Genomic DNA, 14,334 nt, shown 5'->3' with positions numbered 1-14,334 from the left:
AGATTATAAAAAGATTGTTAAAATCAATATTTTGATTACAGGATCTCTATAATATAAATAGGGATGCCATATGAGTCCATAATTGGCCTCAGTTGGCACTTGGGCATTTGAGGTTCAAACTTGTATCAAATTTGATGTTCAAATTTTTAATATCAGATCTGTTTCCAAAAATAATACAATCCACTAATACTTATGCTAATAAGATCATGTATATTATTTTATCCTATTCTCTAACAAGCGTCTCCCCATTTATCAGATTATATTTGTCCCAGTTTATTTTCCCTCTCCCCTAATGGGAGATACAGATGATACAATCTAGCCTACATGACTATTGGCAGCCATTCTCCATTTCTTTGAATTTTTGATTTCAACATACACAAGTAATGTAGGAAAACAGAAAACCTAGGGTGTGGTTGCAATATATATTCTTGCATTAAATGCACTCATATTTATATGTTCCAGGTGCCCTTGGGGCAGTTTAGGTATGGGAGCTTGTACATATTTTGGTTCACAGATGAGCTGAATTATCTCTGAAGTGACTAATGGGAATTGTGCTGGGTTCCAGTTCCCCTCATTCATGCCTAAATGATTTCTGGTAATTTCTCACTGCAATGCATAATGAAAGTTAGGCTAAGATGCACTGTATTGTATCTACGCAGACCTCTGGTGACTGCCCAAGTGCTATGGTGCACTATAGTGCAATGTAGTGTGGGTTGTGGATGTTGGGGAGGCCGTGCTGTGTATCTGGCTGGATAGATTGCAATGGTGACTGTGCATACAACTTTTAGGATAATAGTTATCCTTTAAACCAAAATTAGCGGGTAGATAAATATTATGCTTTTGTTACGGTTCTTCTTCTTTTTAACAGTCAAGAAAAAAAAACTTTAAAGCTCTTGGACATTCACATTGCTGCCCACATTCTCACTGGGGAGATTTTTTTTTCTTTGGCTGTGGGACAGGAAATGAAAGGGAGCCTCCCCGCCCAGGGAGATCCAAATACCATGGAAACATGTCAGAGATAACTGCAGAATATGTAAAAAATATAAATCTGTTTGTAGTTCCGGAATAGACCCTGTAAACTTGGGATGAAGGACGTGTTGAGTATATTTGGGATCCTTGGTAACTCTGTTTTAGAGAAGGGTGTGTATGAGATCTGTAATATAAATTTGGATGATTAATCTGTCATGCTTTAACATAACTAAGTAAGATATACGTTGCTATTTTAGGGGAAACACTAGGCTTTCTTTTGGCAGCTCTGAGAAAATGTAATTTTACTGTAAACAGTTCACACTCTATTCTATATTTTGACGTTATTATTAATAAACAGTAGTTATATAGCGCCAACATATTATGGAGTGCTGTACATTAAATAGGGGTTGCAAATGACAGACACAGTGACTTTAAAGAGTTTACAATCTAAGAGGTGGGGAAAGTATCAAACAATAGGAGAGGGGGGATATGGAATGATGAATACGTAGTGAGGGTTTAAGAGACAGAAGAAGACGGATAGGCAAGTTTGAAAGATGGGTTTTGAGTGAGGAGCAGAAAGTAGGAGCAAGCCAAATAGGACGAGTTCATTCCAGAGAGTTGGGACAGCTCTAGAAAAGTCTGACTGTGATGTCATTGGAGAAGTGAAGAGAGTGGATGGGGGAGTATTTTTTTATCAGGTCAGAAAGGGAAGTGGTACAAGAACTGTGGAGGGAGTTGACGACAAAGCACAGGAGCTTGAATTTGATTCTGAGGTGAAATTGAAGCCAATGAAAAAAGGTACAAAGGGATGCAGCAGAAGATGAGCGATGGGAAGGATGGGCAAGGGATGTGTCAAAATGAATGCCAGTTTTTTTTCTTTGCTATCTTTGTCAAGAGAGATTTTAATTCCCTGTAAATACATCAGAAATTAGGAAGATATTTCTCCCAATGTGAGGAAAATCCCCTCTTAATTGTCACAGGCACTGGTGCCACCGCTGCCTCTGTTTCAGTTTTTGTGGCAATTTAGGACAATTACATAGACTGAATCCCTAACAAGGAAAAAGTCTAAGAATATAAACCTGGCAGTAGATCTAAACCCTCCACATGTTCTCCAAATCTGACTGTCACGTGCAATGTCTCTCCAGCAGTGGACAGACAGTAAATGTCCATTAGGCATTTGCAGAATATGTCTTTTTTTGGGGCTTTTCCATACAAACTGCAAAGGAAGAAAATATGCCCCCTACCATCAACACTACAGTGTGAACATAAAGGAACGCTGAGAAAATGCTAATGGCACAGGTCACCCTGAAAGCATTTGCCTGCTCACCTCCTCCCCTTTCATTTGAAATAATTTCGCAAGGCTGGCATGTATGGAATGCTTCACAGTTCTGCCCTGGGAGCAGACAGACGACTGTACCTTCATGGCTGACCACCCTCTAAATGTTGTGGGCACTGAGAAAATACATGCACCTATACACTTTCACACTGCACAGAAAGTTATTTTTTGTAAAGCAGGTTGCATTGAGCTGTGTATAGATTTTGGGCTGCGTTATGTAGCATTCTATCAGGCAGCTTCTCTGCAGAGACATGTGTGCTGGAAGTGAGTCACTAGCCACAAGAACTCCAGTAATTGCCTCTTCCTGCCTTGTGCAGCCACGGCATAGACCATACGACCCTCTACCATGTAATTCTTCCACTAGTCATATTTTCCGGTCACGTCATTCTTCTCCATCCCAGGCACGATGTAACCTCTTAGTAGCAACAAAAGATTTATTGTAACTTGGCAGAAATAAAAAGTGACAGTGCTGCTTTTATCTGGCCTGAAGTGTAGTAAGGTGCACACCCAGATTAAATGGTGGATCTAACAGATACTGTATTTTGTTAATTTTAGGAGTCCCATGGGCAGTAAAAAGAGAACTAACAGAGGCATGAATCCTCCACTTCTATGGAAAATGAAAGCCAAAATGAAATCAGAAACTCCATACACAAGTAAAATAGATGATAAGCAGAGATTATTATTGTTATTATTAAACAGGATTTATATAGTGCCAACATATTACGCAGTGCTGTACAATAAAAAGGGGTTTCAAATGACAGATGAATACAGACGGTGACACAGGAGGAGAGGACCCTGCCCCGAAGAGCTTACAATCTAGGAGATGGGTTTATTAGTTTGCTGCTTTTCTTCTCTGTGCGTGGATTCATAACAGTCTGGGCTCAGAGGAGTCTAGCTAATGTTGCCCATCTTACTTGTATCTTGTAAAAAAAAAAAAGAACTGGGGGAGAGCCCAGTATTGAAGGTGAGTAAGAGAAGGCTGCAGTCTTTTTTTCCTCCCATTATTGGGCTTTTAAATTTTAACTTTTTATATCTGGTTGGTGTATCACTCTCCTGTTCATGTAGCATGACACACAAATGTACTGAGATGATGAAGCTCTGGCATGTATACAATGCAGCACACCGCAATGCAGGGTTAGCTACAATTGTGTTTTGTGGTGTGTTGCATCAGAAAAAATACTGCATGTAATTTTTAGAGTATTTTAGTGCTTGCTCATTGCCTTTAACTTTTAACACAACACACTTCTGTGTAAATGGGTCCTAAAGGATAAGAGAAAAGTTTAAATGTAAAAAGTTCAGTGTCTGAGCCTTCTATCAGATGGGGGGGCAAGAGGCTGGGCTGTGTCTTTTCTTCTGAAAGTTGTGTGACATTCTGGTTAGTGTCTAGTTCTGTTCATATAGTGACAATTTAAGTAATGGAGTGAGCTTTCAGGCCTCTAGTTGACCCCCTGCATTAAAATACGTAAGATCATTCGGTGCACTTTGTTCCCACTTGTGCCTGGCTTGGTAATGATTAGTTCCTCAAATATCTGTACCCTGAAGACTTTTAAATGGACCAAACAGCAGGTTAATGAGAACGGTACAGTTTGGACTTCTCAGTTTCTTTACTGCTAACATAACTACCGTATTTTTTGCAGTATAAGACGCACTTTTTCTTCCCCAAAACTGGGGGGGGGGAAAGTTAGTGCGTCCTATACGACAAAGGTGTGATAAAATAACTAAAATAATATACTCACCCGATACCCAATCCTGCGTGTGTCTCTGGCTGCAGCAGCGTCTGTCTCTTCTCTCCTCTGCGAGCATCCTGTCTTCTCCTGTCTGTAAAGCAGAGAGAAAGAAGCCACCTGCTGTTCCCTGTCCTAACTGCCGTACAGTGGAAAAAAAGCACAGAGTGATCAGAAGGGGAATTTGAATGGCAGAGTGATCAGAAGGGGAATTTGAATGGCAGAGTGATCAGAAAGGAATTTTGAATGACACAGAGTGATCAGAAAGGGAATTTGAAAGGCATAGAGTGATCAGAAAGGGAATTTGAATGGCACATGAGTGATCAGAAGGGGAATACCGGTATGAATGGCACATGAGTGATCAGAAGGGGAATAATCTTTCAGAATCTTTTTTTCTAGATTTTCCTCCTTTAAAATTGGGTGCGTCTTATATTCCGGAGCGTCTTATAGGGCGAAAAATACGGTACATTTTAAACAGCTTGCAGGTTCAAAGACCTTTGACTTTCATTTGTGGAGTGGTATTATTTTAATGCATTTTATGGTTTGAAGGCCACCAGAACCGATATTTCTGTATTGTTTGGCCCTAGTTGACTGAATTGTCCTCTGGCATCTCATATTTGTGGAGAGATCTGTTGGTGACCATTCCATACAATGTTTTCTTACAAGGTCACCATGAAGATGTCTCACTCTTGCAACTGGGTTTATGGTACATGGCATCCATCAGGGGAGGATGACTCTTATGTGGCCCTGTAATGACCAGTGGATTTATCATTTATTTTATGATATATAAGGAATACATTAAATAGGTGGTAGCACCTCAAGCTGGGCATAGAACCCCAAATTACAATGTGCAGTGGAATAGGACCGGGGGTATGAGCTATGGAAGGAAAATCTTTTACTGAAATCCTCAAATGGATAAAGAAGCCACCAATAGATTATTTTGTTATGATGTAGCAGAACTGAAATAGGATGAAGGTAGAGATATCTTGTTACTTGGAAATTCTGTGTCACATGACTAGTGACTTCCTGTTACTACAAGTCCTGTCTCCAAATGAAGACACATTGTTTCTACTGTAATGCAAGGGATGATATGAAGTGCAGTCTGGCATTTATTGTTCCTGCTACTTTGGGGGTGACCTAGTTGCAAACGTTTGACCATCCCACCAGCTGATTTAAAAGAGGAAGGGCAATTCCTGTAATGCAGTGTGTAAGCACATTTGGCCAATAAACCTGATATTCTAGCTCCTACTTTGCTCTTATACATGGTATGTAATCACTTTTTGACCTGATTGCTGTATAGGACATCTACTATAGGACATCTACTGTGCTCTATTTTGGGTTTAGTTGGACTTTAATAAATGGTGCATGCGGTGTGCGCCATCACATAAAAACTGTTCTGCGTAGTAAGCCTGGCCATGGGTAGACCTAAGAATTGCTCTTAGACTGATGGACATGAAGATGCCACCCAAACCATTATCTCCATGAGTTTCAATGGTTGTGTTTACTATTCTGTTTATAATATATCTGTCTGAAGCCTGTCATCTTTGGTTAATTATTAACTTTTAGGTGTATAAATACCTAATAAAAGGCGGATCCGAATCTATTCTACTAAAGTCTGCATTACTGCATTAAATAAAGCCAAAGGTGACTTATCCTGTCAATTCCCTGTTGCATATGGTCCTGATAAAACATTAGATAGCCACTAGTGTAAGGTTCTACAAATATATATTTGGGAAATTACCACAAAAAGACTGTATTATAAATGCAGGCTCATGGGTTTTTTTTTTTTGTTTTTGTTTTTTTGATAAGTGATTTATCTCGCACCTAATGGCCATTAACCTGCATTTTGCTTAACTGAAAATAAATGCTAAAAAACTAACCACAAATTTTTATGGAATGCCCCATTAAAACACATTTTTACTTTATCACAATTCGTTTCTATTGGTACCAAAGTCAGGGTAGAGCTGTATTGGCTTGATTTGTATAACTAGTCTATTGTAAATTACCTGTGGCCTTACTTTAATTCTTAGGTGATGGCTGGTAAATCTTTTGCTCACCCTTTTATAATTTTTCCTTTTGCGTTTTTTTTATTGTTGATTATGAATATTTCATAATCGGTCCACTAATTGACATTATGGAAATCAACATACACATGCTAGGTTTTTGCCCAAGATGATCAAGATAGTTCATCCCAGGTGATATCTACCATGTGTAGATTCTTAAATCTTTGCACCCTACTTCTAGCACTATTCACCTGCTGCAGTTATTACAATTGTGTATATTTTATTAAAACTGATTTGATATTCTGGAGAATGCAGTTGCTGGATTAAAAGCCATTCTTTATTGGGTTAGGAGATGGTGTCCAGTATTATGGCAAGAAGATCTACATGGTGCACGTATCTGGCATACGGTTATATGAATTGAAAGTTCTTGTGAGGTTTTATGATATACCCCGAACTGTCCAATACTAAATGAATTGGTAGTATTTAAAAATATCTTTTCCAGATATTCACTATACAATCTATTTGGGAGGGACACTCATTAATCCGAAGTGAACTGGTTAACAGGTCTACTGGATCCCATTACATTTCATTTCTGTCCTCTGCCCAGAGTGAGTCTGTTCAGGTTTCCTATTTTAGATTGATACCGTTAATGGTAATGCACATGGTGAATGTTGGAAGGGGACCAGGGGTCCAGGATAGGATATGGGTGAACACTGTGTGAGGCCTGGTACACTGTCAATTTTGCCCATGACTTATCCATGGCTTTCTAATCATTTAAAAGACCTAGTTTGTATTTCTAAATTTGCATCAGACGCATGTAAAATAATCTGCTCTTTCAATCATGAGGTGGGAATGGGGTGGATGAAAACACAGCTGGGAGCTCCATATCACATTTGCTTAATTGACTGCACATGTAACAGAACTTGTGTCTGACCGGTCCATGTCCAATCAAAAAGCCAATAATTGCTTGCTTTAGACTGACTTTAGATCTGATCAGAAGTGAAAATTGGGTCATGTTTAGTTGACTGAAGTGAACTAGGACAGGGTGTAAGTCTCCAGTGTAAGGCTATGTACACACGTTCAATTGTTCTCGTCCGATAATCGTCTCACGGCCGATATCGGATGATGATCTTAAATGTGTACAGCCGTCATTGTCCGAATGACCATCCTGACGGATCCACGAACGATGGATGACGAACGATCCTATCAGAAGTGAAGGGGGAGAGAGCGCAGCAGGGTGCTGCTCCGTCATTCTCCCCCTTCCCTCATTATAGAGCAGAACGGTTCTGTGTGTACAGCACTCATTCATGGATCGTGCAGTCGTTAGTTGTTGGAAAGGATGAAGAATTTTTCTAAACTTTATCAAAGTGAAATGTAATTGTGAACCATCACAATTAGCTGTTGGTGTTTAGAAGGAACAGAGAACATTGGCTTTTCAGAATACAGCTGGTTGACGTTTTTGATGTTTCAAATTGATGCACCTGTCTTACTGCCTTTAAATGAGTCACAAGGGCTCAGAATTGATATGATTGTGAAACAGCTGGGAAAAATTAAGGTTGACAAAGCACCAGGACCTGATGGATTACATCCACGTGTCCTCAAAGAGCTGATCTCAGTTATTTCAAGGCCATTATTTCTAATTTTTAGAGACTCTTTAATCACTGGCAAGGTACCGATGGATTGGCTTAAGGCCAATGTGGTTCCTATCTTCAAAAAGGGAGCAATGTCATTACCAGGTAACTACAGACCGGTTAATTTAACGTCCATAGTTGGAAAGGTCTTGGAGAGTTTGATAAAGAGCCACATAGAGGAGTTTCTGCTAGAAAATAATATTATAAGCGATAGTCAGCATGGCTTCAAGAAAGACAGAAGTTGTCAAAAAGAATAGAATAAGAATAAAAGAATAGTACAACAGCAGTTGAAAAAGTGTACTTGGACTTTGCTAAAGCATTTGATATTGTACCCCACAGACTGTTAATATGCAGGTTGGGGTCCATAGGTTTAGAACTGGCTTAAAGAAGGCATCCAGAGAGTTGTAAATAATGATTCATACTCTGAATGGTCTAAGGTTATTAGTGGTGTACCCCAGGGTTCAGTGTTGGGATCTTTACTGTTTAACATCTTCATAAATGATACAGAGTTTGGTATTAAAAGTACCATTTCTGTGTTTGCAGTTGACACCAAACTATGTAATGGAATTAAGTCCATACAAGATGTCTGTAATCTACAAGCAGACCTGGATGTACTGTTTGATTGGGCAGCCAAGTGGCAAATGACATTTAATATAGAAATGTAAAATAATGCACTTGGGAGCTAACAACATGCATGCTTCATATTCATATATTTTATATCTGGGATTTGTTTATTTTCCTAGTGGTTGAACTTGATGTACTTATGTCTTTTTTTTTCAACCTAATCTACTATGTAACTATGTCTTACAAGAGCATTTTACTCAGTCTGCCCTGTTGCAAGTTAAGTCATCAAGTTTTCCTAAAGAAAAATAACATTGTTAAAAGGAGGAGGAGGGCAGGGATGTTTGTGATGGCTGCAGCTATTAAGTTGCCATTGTGTTTGTCTGCACAGGAAGAAGAAATCCCAGAACTGGAAATTGATGTGGATGAATTGTTAGACATGGAGACAGATGAGCAGAGAGGAGAAAGGGTAAAGGTAAATGAGGCTGGAGAAGAAGTTCTGGGGTTGTATAGAATGACTTTCAGCTGTCTGACATTCTTCTTGTATTCTTCTCTTTCAGGAACTTCTTAATGACTGTTACAAACCAACAGAGGTAAGTGATCATCCTTACATGTTTAATGGTGGTTGTAATAGTGTATACATTTTTCCCAGTTACACAAGGAAGTTTTATTTTTACAAAATGCTGAAAAACAATGCAAAAGTGTCCTCTATGACACATGTAAAGCTGATAATGCACTTAAAACCTATTGATGCAAAACCTTTTCACTGTATATTGTAGAAGTGGCTTCAGTGCAGAACCCTGGGAGATCAACATTGTGTTTGTGTAAAATCTATTGCTGGACTGTTTTAAATGATCCTCTGCTGTTTATTAAATTCCAGACACATATCAAATCTATCCTTGCATTGGGGCTCTCCCTTTTCCAAGGATTAAATGCTAGTTTTCCAATCGAATTTTAAAAGGTAATTTCACTTACCTTATCCCTGCCCACTGGTCACCTGAGTTTACCTTTTTGACACTCGTATATTCCCTTACTGCTCGTCCTGCATTGTATGTGACAGATTTGGATAGACCAGCTAAAGTAAATGTAAAGAATGTAAGTTAAAGTGCTTTTTAATGGTGTCCTAAATAAAAACAAGTATTGCTGTTTTGAGGTGAACTTTACTTAAAGGGTAGTTTTGACACTTTTTAAGTTCAGCTTTAACTTTTCCTTTTTCCACATATTTCCCTTGAATCTGCCCTAGCCTCTGTGTAGATGGGTCATAGGTCCCATTATTGCAGGGAGCTATAAATCCACCAGCCCCCTTCTGTGCATAGTCAGAATTCCTGTCTTTGTATATAGGTGTCAAGGCACACCTTTCCTTGTACCACTCCCCTTTGTCCCATCATCAGTGTTCTCCCCAGCCCCTTTTAGCTGCAGCACCCAGCACTTTTCAGTAACCACCTGGCTGTTTTTGGGTGGTTACTGAAGAGTTGGGTCACAATACAGGGACTGACACTTAGCTTTAAAAAATTCTGGGTTTAACACTGCTCAATATTGATAAATAATATTCTAGTCATCTGATAACATACACACTGTCACAGCATAAACCAGGTTTAAGATAATAAAACAAGAAAATGCTGTATAAAATGGTGATCCTTGCAGATAATGGTCCTAATGCCTATTTGATATTTTTAGATGATGGTGAAAGGCTATAGGCTCCAGCATTGGAAGTAAGCTCTGGATAGGATGTTACAATATACAGATTGTACATTCAAACGTTGTCCAGTTGTCCTGACCACCAATGTCACCCGGAATGAATATTGGAGTAAATCCCAAATTTTGAGCTGCCACCAGAATAGAATTTCTCAAATGGGGACACTTGTTCCTTTAAAAACTAAGAAGGTTTATCCCTCTCGTCGGAAAGATATGCTCTCAATTCCTGAAGAGTCTTCAGGACAGGAAGTACAATTTCCCTAAAGGGACAGAACCAATAATGTTTTTTCTATTAAAATGATTTATGGGTTTAATTAGCTGACTGACTTGAATAACTTTATTGGATAATTTCTTCAGTTAAAGGCTAATTTTTGGATAATATTTGGAAGTTATTCGTCTGTCAACCCCTATTCAATGTACAGCCCTGCGTAATATGTTGGTGCTAAAAAAATCCTGTTTAATAATAATAACTGTTTTGTTATCATGATCAGAACATGTGTATAAGCTATTGGGCAGTGATGGGTAATACATGATCACTTTCTTTCTGAACTGATCATTAGCACTTGACTTCACAAAACTTAGCCACTCATTACAGATCACAAAGCTTATCTGTGTTTAAAGAGCAACTCCATTTACATATTGTTCTAGATTTGGGAGGCTGTTGGTGAATAGAGCTCAGCCACTCTCCTAGCCACCCCTTATTCCTTCTGCACATTCATATAAAACCTCATTCATTCCTATAGAGAAGCAATTTATAGTTGTGATGGATAGAACATGGTCTTTGCATTGGAATGAATGGGATTATTTACATATAACACGTAAGATGAATAGATTTTTTCAGACCCACACATTAGTTGCTATTACATCTTAAGAAGATGTTCTATTGTGTGAACTGGAACTGCTACAACACCTGAGCAACCCCAGCTGTGGTGTACTTTTGTATAACTGAATCTTCCCTTGGCTTAAATTGTTGATGATTTACATAATAATAATAATAATAATAAAGTTGATTATATATTTTTTTGTTTGTTTTTTTTTAACAGGCCTTTATTTCTGGGTTGCTGGAAAAGATTCAAGGAATGCAGAAGCTAAGCACTCCCCAGAAGAAGTGATTTGCTAGCAAGTTTGGAGATAGAGGACAGTGCCTCACTTTCATTCTGGTAGCAGTGAAGAATTGCAGGCTGTCAGGGTCACTGGCTCCTCCTGCACAGATGGAATGTGTGTGGCTGCTTGCAGCCCACTTGGGACATGTAATGCAGGGGAACTACTTTTTATATGTTTTTTGTAGAAATCTTTTTTAATTAAATAAAAATGTAAGTGTTATGAAATTGTCCTTTTGAAAGGATATGTTGCATATTCTTGCCCACAAGAGTTTTTTGCTTTAATATTTCACACTAAAATAGATTTGGCAGAGCCCCATGGGGTCACTGCAAGGTGATAAGACCCAGGAGATCAGCCTAGAATTGTCAGCTGTAAACATAAGTGGATGCTTAGCAGCAGGTAATTCAGTGAGTAAACTATTCTGAGCAAGCATAGTGTTTTTAAATTATTATAGTTTTGGTTAATGGGCACTGGGAGATGATGGCATTATTTGTGCATAAATACCACAATTTTTCTGGCAAACAGCCTCTTAGTCCCCTTTAAGTTTCTGACTTGTTGCTCGGTACAAAAGCATTGCTGGAGCCTCTGAGGAATACCTTCTTAGATTTATGAAGACATCATTCTACCTTCAGAAGATGGTAACACCCATTGTTAGAACTTCATACCTGTAAAAAATCCAAGATTATTGAATGTCCCTTCTCTCAAACACCAGTTCAAACAGATGCACCTACACATGTACTGTATACCGTGTGTGTAGATAATACATTATGCATTACATTAGTTCATGTTCATACTTATTCCAAGGTAGAAATCATCACCTCTATATTTCAGGCCATGAGCTGAAAGTGCTGTAAGACAAATCGCCATTATAAATGTCTGACAACTAGCATTCTTAGAAAAGAAAACATTTTCTAAAAAATGCCTTTACTTATCTCCCAACAAGTGGACAAGTACAATTATGGTATATAAGCGAGTTGTACAGGTCCGGTACTACCTCCTGTATGGTAAATGCTTTAAATTAAATAAAAAAAATGAAGTGGTGACCACCTTTTAGAGGACAGTTAAAGCCAAGAAAAAAACAAAAATGAATATGTTGCAGCTAACCAATGTTTAGATATAGTGACTTCATTATTTACTTTTTTTTTCTGTGAGCTAAACTGAAAGTGCAATCATCCTTATCTTTATGTTAAGGAGGTATTTTCTCTTCCTATTTTTGCAGAAGTGAGTGTAACCACCTAGAGACCGGAATTATAGTATTCACAGTTACAAGATGCAGGGCAAGTAAAAAAAAAATACTGCCAGCAATGCCATTGCTTGAATACTATACCATTGCACAAAATTCTAGACTTGCTTATTTTAACTACTACTAAAGGGTTAAACAAAGCTAAAGATGCAATTTGAGTTAAATACCAGTTCGGCATTAAACATATAGCTATTTCAAGTGGCTATCAATATGATAGCACAGTGCAGGCAACAGATTTTCTGTAAGAAGACTTAAGGGACCTATTGTTACCTTTTACTCTATTGACGCCAGTTCAGCACAGTCTGTGCCCAAAAAAATTGTACCAAAGCTTGACCGTTTTGAACCCCTACCCAGGGAACATCAGCTAACCCGCCATGATGGCCCTGGGATTTATGAGCACAGCGAACACTTTTCAGTAAATTAAGAAGTCTGTGACTTCTACAGGTAAGTTAACAACTCATTGTACAAGAAACACATAAAGGAGGAGTTTGTTTACATATCAGAAAAAGGTTTAAAGCATATCTAAACTCATTAATAAAATATTTCATCTTGCTTAAATATTGTAATGGCTCTAATTTCCTTTTTTGCCCTTGTAAACTTGCTATTAACACACTTCCTGACCTAGGCTGACATTTACTTACTGCACTGGGTCTGTACAGGAGTTTCATTGTCACCCTGGGCTTTTCCTGAAGTTGACTACAAATTCCTCCCCCACTCCGTACATAGCGGAAAGCTGTTATTTTGTACTACACGGAAGATAGCTGGAAAATCCAATTTCAGTTCAGTGCAGTTACATGGACTAAAATACAACTGCCAAGTTTAAGGACTACTAAACTGCAATATACTCAATTGGTATTCTTTAGATTAGTTTTACTTTAACCCTGACGATGTGTAACAAAAAACATGGTATTAAAAGGGTTAAAACAAGCAGCTTTGAGCTTGTTTTAGATTTGCACAGACTCGGCTTTTGTGTAAAAGCAATCTGGATGGCTGCAGTAAAATTAGGTGCTGATCAGGAACTTTCTTCTGACCTGCTCAAGGACAACTTGAAGGTTTTCATAAAGACAATCTGTCACTACACAATTTCATTGCTTAGTGGACTTATCCACTCCATTGCAATAGTAATAAATTGCATGTATGATGCATGCATGTAAATGACATTTTCATATTATATTGGGTATTGCTGTGCATGCTGGGATGAGAGAAATAATTATGTACAATTACCTCAGGGCACCTTTTCAAACTATATTGGTTATCACAGTTTGTTTGCAAGTCCTAGGACCAGATGGGGACATACACATGCACAATGGATGCAATCTTTTTTTTTAAGAATTTGTTTTAGAAATGACAAATATTTGTAAAAGGTTGCTTACGGCCATAGAACATCAATAGTTTACCTAGGGAATTTGACATGTGCTTCCCAGCGTTTCTTTCCTAATGTTTTCCTAATCCTGACAATTAGATGGATATCTTTCTATATTGCTCCCATTATGGAACACCCAATGACAATCTTTTTGCACAACTGGTTTCTACACTCTGCCCTGCCTTTGGCTTTCCACCATTCTCTCTTAACACAGCCTTTCCTGGACCACAGCAATCAGTACATAACTGTGGTGGTCAGTAGGATTTTCACCTTTACAGATAGCCAAAAAGATCATTGGTGTAAGTGAAACTCAACTTGAAGGTCACAAACTGCTCATCGCTCAAAAAACCCCTAACAACCTGTAGAGGGACCCTGGCTGAGAAATAACTGCTCTGGATGTCATGGCACTCCTCAAAAGTTATAAAAGGGGCAGGCAGACAGAAACAAGGCAGCTCCATATAACACACCAAAACCTTTTAAGTGTTATACTGCTTTTTTCCAATCATTGTAAATCTTGCTTTTTTTCAAAAATGGGCACATACTGTAATATATATTTCAATTTATGTATGATATCTATATACTTGTAGTTAGAAAAAAATAACTTCAGACCCCCCCCCTTAATGCCTCAGTTGCAGTACCCTCTAATGACCTCTAGGAGGTGCCACATTCTGGCCTGCACTTGCTTCACCTGAATTGTATTCAGAGAAG

At 38.4% G+C, this 14,334-nt stretch overlaps 1 protein-coding gene across 1 annotated transcript in view; it reads left to right on the top strand.

The window, feature by feature from the left end:
- The window catches only part of PPP1R14B (protein phosphatase 1 regulatory inhibitor subunit 14B), a 14,899-nt gene extending 3,652 nt beyond the window's left edge, over positions 1–11,247 (top strand). The window contains exons 2-4 of the mRNA XM_072421491.1: positions 8,616–8,699; positions 8,785–8,817; positions 10,963–11,247. Coding sequence (XP_072277592.1) covers positions 8,616–8,699; positions 8,785–8,817; positions 10,963–11,031 — 186 coding nt within the window. The 3' untranslated portion in view covers positions 11,032–11,247. The remainder of the gene's footprint in view (positions 1–8,615; positions 8,700–8,784; positions 8,818–10,962) is intronic.
- The last annotated feature ends 3,087 nt before the right edge of the window (positions 11,248–14,334 follow it).

This window comes from Pyxicephalus adspersus, chromosome 9 (genome assembly GCF_032062135.1).
Source record: "Pyxicephalus adspersus chromosome 9, UCB_Pads_2.0, whole genome shotgun sequence".
NCBI lineage: Eukaryota > Metazoa > Chordata > Amphibia > Anura > Pyxicephalidae > Pyxicephalus > Pyxicephalus adspersus.
Note: the sequence above shows the minus strand (reverse complement) of the source record. Positions and strands in the feature narration are given on the sequence as shown.